The sequence below is a fragment of the Balaenoptera borealis genome (assembly GCF_965194805.1).
Source record: "Balaenoptera borealis genome assembly, chromosome: X".
NCBI lineage: Eukaryota > Metazoa > Chordata > Mammalia > Artiodactyla > Balaenopteridae > Balaenoptera > Balaenoptera borealis.
In genome coordinates, this window is record NC_138881.1 from 92,828,532 (window position 1) to 92,841,510 (window position 12,979).

General features: G+C 39.7%; 1 protein-coding gene and 1 long non-coding RNA gene across 6 annotated transcripts in view; one reads left to right on the plus strand and one right to left on the minus strand.

The window, feature by feature from the left end:
* Positions 1-12,979, minus strand: part of LOC309620846 — a 589,684-nt gene that overhangs the window by 205,615 nt on the left and 371,090 nt on the right. The gene's annotated exons all lie outside the window — the stretch shown is intronic.
* On the plus strand, positions 6,120-12,501 carry NXT2 (nuclear transport factor 2 like export factor 2). Of its 5 annotated transcripts, XM_082377610.1 has the most exons (5): positions 6,120-6,348; positions 6,471-6,555; positions 7,527-7,613; positions 9,218-9,362; positions 10,257-12,501. In XM_082377610.1, the coding sequence occupies exons 2-5, from the start codon at positions 6,541-6,543 to the stop codon at positions 10,436-10,438; spliced, it is 429 nt and encodes a 142-aa protein (XP_082233736.1). In that variant the 5' UTR covers positions 6,120-6,348; positions 6,471-6,540; the 3' UTR covers positions 10,439-12,501. The 5 variants fall into 5 exon arrangements, with proteins under 5 accessions (XP_082233736.1, XP_082233735.1, XP_082233739.1 ...); XM_082377609.1 differs by lacking the exon at positions 6,120-6,348 and having other exon boundaries at positions 6,374-6,555; XM_082377613.1 differs by lacking the exons at positions 6,120-6,348; positions 6,471-6,555 and adding an exon at positions 6,671-6,773.

Here is a 12,979-nt window from a genome sequence, read left to right on the forward strand (position 1 = left end):
CCACTCTTCATTGCGGTGCGCGGGCCTCTCACTATCGCGGCCTCTCTTGTTGCGGAGAACAGGCTCCAGACACGCAGGCTCAGCAGTTGTGGCTCACGGGCCTAGTTGCTCCGTGGCATGTGGGATCTTCCCAGACCAGGGCTCGAACCCACGTCCTCTGCATTAGCAGGCAGACTCTCAACCACTGTGCCACCAGGGAAGCCCTGAGTGAGTGTTTAATGTATGAAAAACACATAAGGTTAGCCACAGGAACTTAACATCTTGTAAAGAATATAAATATATAAATAAAGGCAGACTTTTTATTATTTATTTATTTATTATTTATTATTAATGTCTTCAAAAAGATACGCATAAGGGCTATCTAGGCAGGGTTTCTGGAATGGCAGAGTGAAGACCTCTGTAAGTCCACCCCTCCATAAAAGCAATAAAAACACTAGCAAAAATTGTCAAAATTAATTTTTCAGAACTCTAGAAATTAAGCAAACACTTGCAATATCTGAGGAATACTTATTCAAGAAAACCTGCTGAACATCCATAAAGACAGCAGGGTTTGTAGTGTTATAACTTGACCTACTCGCCTATTCCCATACCCCTCTCTACAGCTCCACAGTAGTGAAAAGATAATCCACAGAATGAGAAAAAAATACTCGCAAATCGTATATATGATCAGGGACTTGTATCTAGAATACATAAAGATATTTAAAAGTCAATAATAAAAAGACAAATAACCTAATTTTTAAAATAGACAAAGGATCTGAATGTACAGATTCCAAAGAAGATATACTAATGACCAATAAGCTCATGAAAAGATGCTCAACATCATTAGGCGTCAGGGAGATGCAAATCAAAACCACAGTGAGATACCACTTCGAACTCACTAGGATGTCTATAATTAAAAAGATAGACAATAACAAGTGTTGGTGAGGATGTGGAGAAATTGGAACCTTCATGAGTTGCTGGCGGGATTGTAAAATGATTCAGCCACTGTGGAAAACAATCTGGCAGTTCCTTAAAACGTTAAACATATGTTTAAAAATGAGACAACAGGACCAAAATGGAGTTGCTTATGTTAAGCCTCATGTCACCAGACCAAGACTTAATTACAGTTTGGGCTCTCCCAAAAATGGAATATTATACCAATCAATCAAGAATCACTTGATCATCACTAGTTAGGTAATCTGCCTGATAGACCTCTACCATCCCCTAAAGGAAAGTAACCTTGCAATAACCAACTCGTTTTTCGGCCTAGTATAACTTCCTTATTCCTGCTCCCTTCCGACTATAAAAGTCTTTCATTTCATATAGCTCTTCGGAATTTGTTTCTATCTGCTAGATTGGATGCTGCACAATTCATGAATTGAATAAAGACAGCAAGATCTTCAAAATTTTACTCAGTTGAATTTAGTTTTCTAACATATAAATTACAATATGATCCAGAAAGTCCACTCCTAGGTATATACCCAAGAGAATTGAAAACATGTCCACACAAAATGTTTATGGAAAAATTATTCATAATATCCAAAAAATGGAAACCACCCAAATGCCCACTAACGGATTAATGAATAAATAAAATGTGTTATAGCCAAACAGTAGAATATTATTCTGCAATTAAAAGGAATGGCATGGACAGATATACACTACCAAACGTAAAATAGACAGCTAGTGAGAAGCAACCGCATAGCACAGGGAGATCAGCTTTGTGCTTTGTGACCACCTAGAGGGGTGGGATAGGGAGGGTGGGAGGGAGGGAGATGCAAGAGGGAAGAGATATGGGAACATATGTATATGTATAACTGATTCACTTTGTTATAAAGCAGAAACTAACACACCATTGTAAAGCAATTATACTCCAATAAAGATGTTAAAAAAAAAAAGGAATAGAGTACTGATACATGCTACAACATGGATGAACTTTGAAAACATTATGCTGAGACACAAAGAACCAAATATTGTATGATTCCATTTATACGAAATGTCCAGAATAGGCAAATCTATTGAAGTAAAAAGTACATTGGTGGTGCCAGGAGCTAGGGTGAAAGAGGAATGGGAAATGACTGCTAATGGGAAAGTGATTTCTTTTCAGGGCATTGAAAATGTTCTAAAATTTCATGGCAATGCTTGTACAATTCTGTGAATATACTAAAAGCCACCAAATTCTACACCTTAAATGGTCGATATGCATTGTATCTCGATAAAGTTGTTTTTAAAAGCACTATTTAATGTGAACAGGCCAAAGGTACCTGGCTAACTTAGTCGGTAGAGCAGGAGACTTAATGTGAACAGTCTGGTTGCCAGTTAGAGACCTGACAAGAAGAGACTGACTGCTCAGATCACTTCCCTGATTGGTCTAGACTAGTCCTTCTCAAGTCAAGAGCAAGGCGAAGGTTGAGATAGGGATATTGGTAACTCCAAAGAGGTTTATTTCCATTAGGTCTACACTTGACCAGGAGAAATGGCTGTACAGAATAGCCACAGCCATCCTAATCAACCCAATTTATTGCTCCTACAGTCTGCTATTCCAGACCCCCCAACCATCTCCTGAACTGTACTGATGCCTCTCAACACACCAAAATGTATCTAATCTGTCCCAACTCCGTACTCTCAAATAGGGGGCTGGCTGCATGATCTCTGCCGTGGGTAGGAAAATAATATTCCTCAAGCAGGGACTGTACACCAGGCACTGACTCATCTAATTCTCACAACAATGTTATGAAATATGTATTAATATTATTATTTCCATTTTATAGATTGGGAGACTGAGGTTAAGTAATTTGGCCAAGGTCACAGAGCTGCTCAGTGGCATGGCCAGGATCTAAACCCAACTGGTGCCAACAACAATTTACTTAACCAAGATGCCATTCTATGTTCCAAGAAAAGCCCTTTCACACCTTTCCTAATCACTCTCCCCACTTTTTGCACATGTGCAGTTATTTAGTGAAGACCAATTCTGTGTCTTATTCACCTGGTTCCCATTTGTCCCCCCAAACATAGTTTTCATATGGTTTAAATTCATTGCTCTGACCAACCAGAGCCCAACAGTGCGTTTTGTGTTTGTTACCAAACCAAACATGGGTCCATTTGCCTGACATGCAGCAAAGTCAATCTACTGACACCAGGTTGTGGTGAATGAAAGTACAGTGTTTACTGCAGGGTCAAGCAGGAATGGGTAGCTCATGCTCAAAAGACCTGAACTGCCTGATAGCTTTCAGGGAAGGGTTTTTAAAGGCAAGGTCAGGGAGAGGGTCTCAGGGTGCCTGATCATCTCATGGACGTTCTTCTGATTGGTTGGTGGTGAGGTAACTCGGTGGTATTTTGGAAGTCAACACCAACATCATCAAACTTCTGGTTTCAACTGGTCTGGGGTCTACATGTTGGTGGTCAGCAGTTAACTTCTTCTACCTGATGGGGGTTTTAGTATCTGCAAAACAACTCAGGATATTATCTATAGCCCCTAAGGGGGAACTAAAGGTCTTTGACTTTGTTTTATGGCTACATTCTTACTATTTTGTCTTATTTGACTGTTTTCCTTTGTTTCTTTACTTCTCTGATTAAATTTGCTCTTTAGAACACAGGGAAGGGGGACTTCCCTGGTGGTCCAGTGGTAAAGAATCCGCCTTCCAATGCAGGGGACGCAGATTCGATCCCTGGTTGGGGAACTAAGATCCCACATGCCGCAGGGCAACTAAGCCCATGTGCCACAAAGAGTGAGCTCGCACACCTCAACGAGAGAGCCTGCCTGCCGCAGACTACAGAGCCCATGCGCTCTGGAGCCCATGTACCACAACTACAGAGCCCACGTGCCCTGGAGCCCACACACCACAACTAGAGTGAGAAAACCTACATGCCACAACTAGAGAGAAGCCCACGTGCCGCAACTAAGACCTGATGCGGCCAAATAAATAAATAAATATTTTTAAAAAATAACTCAGGGAAGGCCTAGGATGCTAAAGCTTTTCTACAAACAAGAGGCAGGAGACATAGGATGTTCTGTCCCCAGGAAAGCCCCTCAGGGTCCTGCTTGGTTTCATGTTATCAGTTTACCCAACCTCCCATCCTTGTAGCACATCGATAAAAGTGCACAAAATTCTGTGCAAACATTCAGTGCAAAACTCTAAGCCTTCCCTTTACCTCTAGCTCAGTTGTCCCTTTTCAGTACTACCAACGCTTCTCTAGTCCCCAGCACTATTGCCCCACACCAATAGCCACTCCTCATAGCCAAAGGACAGGTCACATCTTCTGGGGTTCTGGGGACATGAAATGAGGGAAGGCTTCATGGAGGAGGCTGTACCTGCCCTGGTCCCTGAAAGGCAGTTGTAAATGGAAGGAATAAACATTCCAAAATAAGCATAGTATAAGCAAATGCATGAATAGCAAAGTGTCTAAGAACAAAGATTCCGGGATCAGACAGTTGTGAGTTAAAATCCCAGCTCCACTAGCTGCGTCATCTTGGCCAACTTACTTAACCTCTGTGAACTTCAGTTTAAATTCTTAAAAATGTAGATAATATTTCCCTCTCCAGGGGCTGTGAGGATTGAATGAAATCATAATAAATCCAGACACATTCTAAGCTCTCAATCAAGAAAGGCAATCACCTATAAAGCAGTAAACATGAGTCACTTTTGGTAAACAGTAGTTTAACAGCAATTAACTTTGCCAGTGTTGGTGAATAATGGGAGAGAAGTCTGGAAGGGTAAACTGAGACCAGATCAAGATAGGTATTTAGAAGATTAGGAGAATTTTGGAAAAATGAGAATAGAGCAATCAAAGTTTGTGTATAGAGGAGAGAGAGAAAGAGGGGAGTGAGAGAGAGAATTTCTTTAAAGAATGGGCAGAATTGGGCAAGTTACTTGGAACTCCTCTGTAATTCACTGTTTTGTTTATTGTCTATGACTCCCAATTACATTGTGAGCTTCATGAGGGTATAGATCCTGTCTATTTTGCTCACCACTGTATATCCAGAACCTTGCACAATGCCTGGCCCATAGTATGCTTTCAATAAATATTTGTTGAATGAAGGAATGAATTATGATGATGTGGGGGGAAGACACCAAAAAAAAATATTCCAAGAATTCAAGCATAGATGGCTGAAAGAATACAGAAGATTGGAAGTGCAGGGGAAATAATGCGTTTAAATTTTGGACTCCCCGAGTTTGAGAAGCCTGTAGTGCGTTCCAGTGTTCAGGCTTAGGGAAATTCAATACTTTGAATTGGAGCCCAGAGAAGAGGTGGAGGGCGGTGCTGGCGATGTATTGAAACTCAGTAGCAAACAAGTAGCGACTGAGACCGCCTCAGAGGAGTGAGGTTTTAAGCGGGAGACACCACCGGAAGTGACGCAAGTAAAAGGGGCGCAGAGCGGCACGTAGGGCATGCTGGGAAGTTGCGGCCGTTAGAACCGGACGAAGCGGAGGAGAGGCCGGAGAAACTTCAGTTTCAAGTATGAGAAAATTCATGAGGGACCAGCCTCAAGAAGACAGAGGAGGACTCCAGGAAAGGAGTGATCATGTTTCTGAGGAGCCACACACCAGCCACGGGTAATAAAGCCCTCGAGATATGGGATTTGTTGGGGACTTTGAGATGAGCGGTTTTGAAGGACGCTGGGGAGTGGCGTCCGGTTGTAGTGGTAGTTAAATTGCTTGAGCTTGAATCCCAGTTAGTTTGTGACCCTCAGCAGGTTACTTAATCACTCTGTGTCTTAACTGTATAACAGAGATGATTACCTCATAGCGTTATTGTAAGAAGTGAATACGGGACGGGGTTCAAATGCTTAGAAAAGTACCTTGCTTGCGGTCACCACTCGGTAAAGTTTTAAATATCTTTCGAGGGTGCGTCGTGGAAGGTGGTGAATGGCCCTAGAGACTAATCTTCATTTGAGGTCTGCAAGACCTTTCAGAATAGAACTAAACGAACCTTTTCCACAGAATAGTGCCAAATCAAAATAGTGAATGATTTTAGGACTACTACTGAGATGCTGGGGTTTAATTCGGTGAAGATTTTTCCAGAAGTTTCCAGGACTGTAAGCCGTTTGTCTGCCAGTCATGCGCAGTACGGTTGCACGCTTTTCCCCAAGCTCCACCCTTTTTTTCCGGTTAGCTACAGGTCAGGCAGGTCTCCTAGCGTTCCTCGCTGGCCCCACCTCCTGGAGCAAAGAAGTCTCCCCACTGGACGCCTTAAATAGGTCTTTTTTTGCAGTCCTTGGGCACGTTGGAGAAATGGATGCTTTTGTTAAAATTGTCCAGCTACAAAAGCGGAGTGTTTTTTTCTTCCAAACTAAGTTAATGAATATCAAATGAGTGAATACGTAAGGCGGATGGGAGGGTACGGTCGGAACTGAAGAGAATTGGACTTAAGGTTGGTACATCGGGGTGCTTTTAACAGCGGACCGAGTTGCTTCCGGGAGAGAATGGGCGGGCAGAGAATTCTGTGGGTTTGGCGGGTTTCTCTGTCTTCCTAACTATTTGATCATCCCGCAGCCAAGGGAGCAGGGCGCGACAGAGCGTAGCGAAGTCGTCAGTGCCGGAAAAGCCTTTTTTCTGCTGCCCAATGGCCATGCCCATGGTGAGTGCCCCGGCCGCGGCAGGGTGCCCGGCCGCGGGCGGCTGAGGGGAGGGGTTCTGGGGCGGGCTGGCTGCTGGTCACGTGGGCAAGCGGCGAATCAGGGTCCGGCCCGCCAGGCGCCGGGGGCGGGGCCCGCTCTCTGCAGCCCCTACAATCCCCCCGACCCCCCACCTCCAGGGCCGTGCAGTCGCTTTTCCGAGCCTGGAAAGGACCCTGAGGTGGGAACTAGCGAGAGTACGGAATGTTGGGGTCTGTTGCTTATGGCTTGTAATCTTTTCTCGATCTAAATAACTTGCAGTTGCCTGAGACAGAAAACGAAACTAGTTCTTAATTCAAGTAATAGGCTGGGCTGGTAAATGGCTGGGGAAGAAAGTACTTAATCTTCCTGAAGGAGAAAACCGCAACAGCATTTCTTTGCTTCAGTTTTAAAATCCTTTACAAACGCCGGTGAATTTTTACGTTATGTGAGGACGTTTCCTAAGTACCTAGCTTTTCAAACAAGTTCATTGAACTTACCCAAATTCTTTTCCCATTCAACTACTTTCGAATAACTTCTCGCTTGTTTCCTAATTTATTCAATGGCAATCCGCGCCCGCCCCCCGCCCCGTCTTTTTTTTTTTTTTTTAAGGTTAAGACCGCATAATTTTTATTAAGGTGAATGTTTTGTAAAATACTGGAAGCCTAAAGTACCAGTTGCCAAGCAAAGATTATAAATTTATATTTAAGGTAAGAAAAAAAGTGAAATTGACTAATCAAGGATGAATATGTTCTAAAGATAACGTCCTTAAAAATAATGAAAATTGGAAACTTGAGCCCTAACCTTAAAAATGTCCAAATTTATGTGGAAGAATGTGGACTGTGTATGGAGCTACAAAGTGATTGAAATAAATCATCAGCTTTTGTTGGTGATTTTGTGTTTGTGAGGGGTTGGAGGGGTGGTAATGTACACTTTAATGAAATTTTTCTTGTAGGATTTTAAAACTTATGTAGATCAGGCATGCAAAGCTGCTGAGGAATTTGTCAATATTTACTATGAGACAATGGACAAAAGAAGACGGGTGAGTGTTATAGACTACTACTCTTTATTAAATACCAGTTCTTTCTTTCTTCTTTTTTTTTTTCCTGAGCCAGCCATTCATCTGACTTGCATAAGTGATTGCTGTGTTCTTTAAAAGCACATTGCTTAAGGAAGGGTTGGTATGGCATTATGGAAATGTGGACTCTGGAATCATACCCCAGCTTTGTGTTTGCCAAGCTCTGTGACCTTGGGCAAGTTGCTAACCTCTCTTAACCTCATTTTATTTTTAGGGTGGTAAATGGGAATTAATTTAACTACTGCACTTATCATGGGACCCAACGTATATTTACTGAAATATGTTACATTTTCTTCCTTCCATTGTATAACCAATATGGTTAAAATAGTATTAATGCTAGTGAAGGGGGTCTGCATTACAGGGACTGTTCCCTGATTTGCCCCTTTAAATTCATATATTAATTGATAATTTTCAATTAAAGCACACAGCTGTAGCTGGCACTCACAAACAGAATCTGCATGGCTTGGATACTTTTAGTCTTCAGCAGAGCAAGTTCTGACTTCATCAGCTTTTTTCATTGTGATTTATCCCTGAGCCATATCTTCTAAGTAACTATTTCAGTATGTGCTCGAGAGTCTTGCCTAGGTCTCTTATCGGAATAAGACTATGTTTTAGAGAACTTTGTCTACGCTGTAGGTACAGAAGTTAGTATCTCTAAAAACTATTTTGTTGAGGTAGAAGATTAAAAAGTTCTTGATACTGACGTTTGATGACAAGGGACAGGGGCAAGCGATGTAACAATGGACGTTTATTGTGCCTTGGTGCCTTCAAAGACAAAGTAGCCCCCCCCCAAAAAAAAGGAAACATAGTTCATTTCCAGAGTCCAGATGTGTGTTGGCCCTTTAATCCAAGTTAAATTTTAGAGCTAAGCAAATGTGTCCTGTGACACACTAAATTCCTGTGACTGACTCCTGGGACTAAAACATTAACTCTTGAATTCTGCCTTATTTGAGCTTTAACTTACTTGACTTATCCAAGACTCTGCTTTAGCAAGTACTCCTGATTCTTTTGAACTAAATATGCTATTTCCATAGTGGTAAAAGGAACGAATGCTTCCTAACACATACAACATTAAATGGTTCAAACATTAAGTAACTCACATGTATATAAACACTAAGATTGAAGTGTACAGGTAGGGCCTGATTGACAAGTTTGTTAATTCACAGAATTAGAAAAGGGAGGGAGATTAAAGCTAGTTCGGGGCTGCATGGGCTTGAAACCTGTGATCATTTAATTTATTTTAATACAGAGAGCAAAACTTAAAAAAAAAACTCTCTTCCAGTTTGATACAGTTTTCTCAGTGTGGCTAAAGTGAAATATGAAAAAAAAGTATTTAGCTAGCTGCCTAGTTTATTAAAAGCAGGATAATGTCTATTTAAGGCCAACGTTATAAGGCACATACCTTGTTGACACTGTCTTCCCATGAGAAGGGGGCAAGGGAAGGAGAGATGGAGGAAGAACAATAAAAATGTTTAGATACTACCTGTAACCTTTCAAGCCATTTCTATAAAATACTTACCCAGAAACAAAAAACTTTCCCTTTTTTTTTCTTTTTTCTTTCTTTTTAGGCACTGACCAGGCTGTATCTGGACAAGGCCACTTTAATATGGAATGGAAATGTTATAACAGGGCTGGAAGCCCTAGCTAATTTTTTTGACACGTTGCCTTCTAGTGAGTTTCAGGTCAACATGCTAGATTGCCAGCCAGTTCATGGTAAGATCATGGTCTTTTAAGATACTTCCTTTGTTTTCCTTTAGTGAGCAGTAAACTTTAACACCAAAAGCAGCTAGCGACTTTCAGTGGTAGAAATAATTACTTTTTTGAGCAAATTAAATATGAAGAATTTAGCTGTCAAATCAAACTTTTGGTCTTCCTTTAGATGTATCTCTCTCCAGAGGACCACTAGTAGGTTTTGGTGGATTGAGTGATTATGGCTTAGTAAAAGTCATGTGACAAATTGAGCCTTAATATGATTTTTGTTAATGGAGAGGAACGACTATTTTCCCTAAGTAAATTGTTGCCTTCTGTACCTTGAAATGTCTCCAGAGAAAAATTATACCTTATCTCTGATTAATGTGTTTTATTATCTTACAACCTATTAAAATTTCACAGAAATTCACTCTGTTATGTGAAAGGATGACTTTGGGCAAGACAGAATTTGATTCAAGGTGGTAGATTGATGCAGTTTCTGAGATTAACCTCTAGGTGGGGTCCTAAGCATCTTAAGTAGTAGTTGAGTGTGATTATTTTTTTCCTTTATGGTTCTTGAAAAGAAAGCTTAAGAAGCAAAATACGACAAAACTCTTTTAGAAACCCAATGAAATATTAATAAATACAGCAACCAAATGGTCCTATTCTAGATATAAGCTTTTTATTTTTAAACTTTAGAGCACCCAAAATCTTTCTGGACTGAAAATAATGTTAGTATCTTTGAAATGATTATTGAGTTTTCTGGCTTTGGGTGCACATGCTCAAGATAATGTGCAAAGTAAAGAAAGTTTATGAAACTTTTTTTAGTGTTAAATTTTAGGCAGTGTAGTTTAAACCTGAACATCTGCTTACTTAGAGAGAGCATCCAACCTCTTCTCTTTTTTTGTGTGGGTGAAGAGCAAGCTACTCAGGCCCAGACTACAGTTCTCGTGGTGACCAGTGGAACTGTGAAGTTTGATGGAAACAGACAACACTACTTCAACCAGAGCTTCCTGCTGACCGCTCAGTCTACTCCTAACAATACCGTGTGGAAGATTGCAAGCGACTGCTTCCGTTTTCAAGATTGGGCTAGTAGTTAAAGGGGGCAAAAGTCCATTCTCTTCTGGTCCATTAGTTCCAGCAGTAGAAACTTATAAGAAATAGTTCATTGCATTGTAGAAGCACTAAAAACTAGTATGTGCTGAAACTAAATTTCTTTAATATTTTTTATTACTAGCAGCACCTTTTCTAGCAGCTGCCAGTTTAGATCATTGCCCTTAAGAGCTTTAATGAGCTTTAATGTTAGTTTTCTACATGCCTTATATACGTTTCACTAATGACATTCTTACAGTAACATTAAACCCATGGTCTCTGTACTAATATACTCACTGTGAGCCCAGTGTATTGCAAAAACGAACTCCTTTTATAGTACTGTCTATGGGATATCAGCACACTGTAACTCTCTGGGAGGAAGTGGAGTGTTTTTTTTGTTATTAGGTTAATTTTGTAGTACAGCATGTACCTATTTTTGGTAAACACTGGTAATGCAGTTTAAATATGAGGCTTTTTCAAATCAGTTCAGTGAACACATTACTAATTTAGGTTTACATAACTACTCTGACATACTAGAATGGCATGTAGAGATGTTCAGTAGTCTTTTTATGTTAAGTAATGTAGGTGTTTTTTTTTTATGTTGCCATGTTTTCTTAAGTGAATTAATCTACTAGAGAGGCGTAAAATGTTCTCGATTGATACCTGAGTGTTAGATAACACTCAGTGGCTTAAAAGCAAAACTTCTTAAGAAAGCTTTTTCTTGGCAGCTCTAGGTCTGTAACTTTAGATAGTGAATCGTAGTAGTACTAAGAGCTTTAATGGGAGAATGAGTAGTGAGAAGTGTAGAGATCCGAGGTTGGCCAAAAGCAAGGCGGGGTGGCCAAATGGTACACTTTTGGTACTTGTTTTCTACCTCCTAAAAATGTAGCCTAATTTTAGGATTTGAGTCATTAAAGTAATAAGTATCCTAACCAAATGGTCATGAAGGCCACTTTTGTTCTAAGAATTATTTTTAAAGGTTTTTCCAGTTCACCTCATACTCATCACTAGTATATGTCTCAGTTTATTCAAGAATTTATGGGGGTAAAATGTCAGCAATAAGCCTGACCCTGCAACAGGGTGTGACAGGAAAGTTGGAAACAAAGCCATCACTCCCTCTTTGGGACCCTTAACTTCTAAGTCTTCCATGTGAACTTCAGGCCAAAAGTCTCCTATGTACTACCCACCCCCAAAGTGAGTGATTTGTTCTCTGTGTTTACACTGTCAACTGCATGGTCTTTTTACTACTTAAAGTTAAAATTATTTAATCTCATGATTTGTTCTTTCACATGGCATTGAGCAGATAGATCTGTTATAAAACATGTTCCTATTATGTGTCTAACACTTTGTCTTTTTAGAGAAAACAGAGAACAGCAGATCTTCATAAGCCCATAAACTTCAAAAGAACCAATTGATTTATTTTATGTCTCAACATCTAAAGAGAAAGAAATCTAGCTTTGGTTTTTGGTTAAGCTTTAAATGTTTCTCCCTTCTTGAATTTATTGTTTTCATGTTTTTACACTAGGTGTGCCAGCTTTGTTTCTACATTGCAACTCAAAGTTAATGTTCCTTGTCATTTAATTTGAAAATTGGTGATTCATTTACTCTTGTCTCAAACTACACATTACATTTCTGATATATTAGCAAAATAGAATTAAGTAGGAGAAGGGGATGAAACTAAAATTTAGACCACACCTTCCTACCCTCTTTTAGTACTGACTAAAACTTACACATTATATTCTACTCAGAGTAAGTTTATTCTAATTTTGTATTGGCTTTTTAAAACCACAGCTTTAGCAGCAACAGTCATTGCCCAAATGTTGTCCTTTCCCTTAAGAGGAACAGTTTCAAGTAAAAGCTGCGTATAACAAGCAATAACTGAATTGAGTGGTTGTATACTGTTAATGAATTCACTGTTTTAAGACTTGTAAATTAATTGCTTTTTCCAAACTCTATATAACTTTTAAATGGCTGGAACTACTGTTATATGGACTAGACTGTATTTTTGACATGGACATATTTTTGTAACTTGAAAAAATTAAAATAAAATTTGTCCTGTAAGAGTTTTCTCAAGCCTGGTTTAAGGTCTCTTGATTTTTTTAAGGCTCCAGAACAGTTGGTTGTTCCTTTTTACAATGTAACGTTTTAAGAAAAATTTTAAGTTAGAATGTTGAAAACAATGGTTGACAACTTGGACTTTGTCTTTTCTCTAGTCTACCTCGTTCTTCCTCTTTTCCTACCAAATATTCACATTTCTGAGATCACCTGTTTGTTTGAAGTAACAGCGACGTTTTTGGTAAAATGTTGGAAATTTTAACCTTGAAAAACTAGCCAAAATACTATATCCAGAAGGCAGTGAAACCAAAAGTTCATTTTCAGAAAAAAAAATGGTCCCATTAACTTTAATTCTACATTAAAAATATGTCAACAGACACTTGAGGAGTGAGAAGAGGCAACAGCCTTTAAAATCAGCTCCTGTATTTCATCTCTTCAATGAGGCATGTATTTTTCACAATTTAATATCCCTGAAATTGGTGTATTTTAAACTG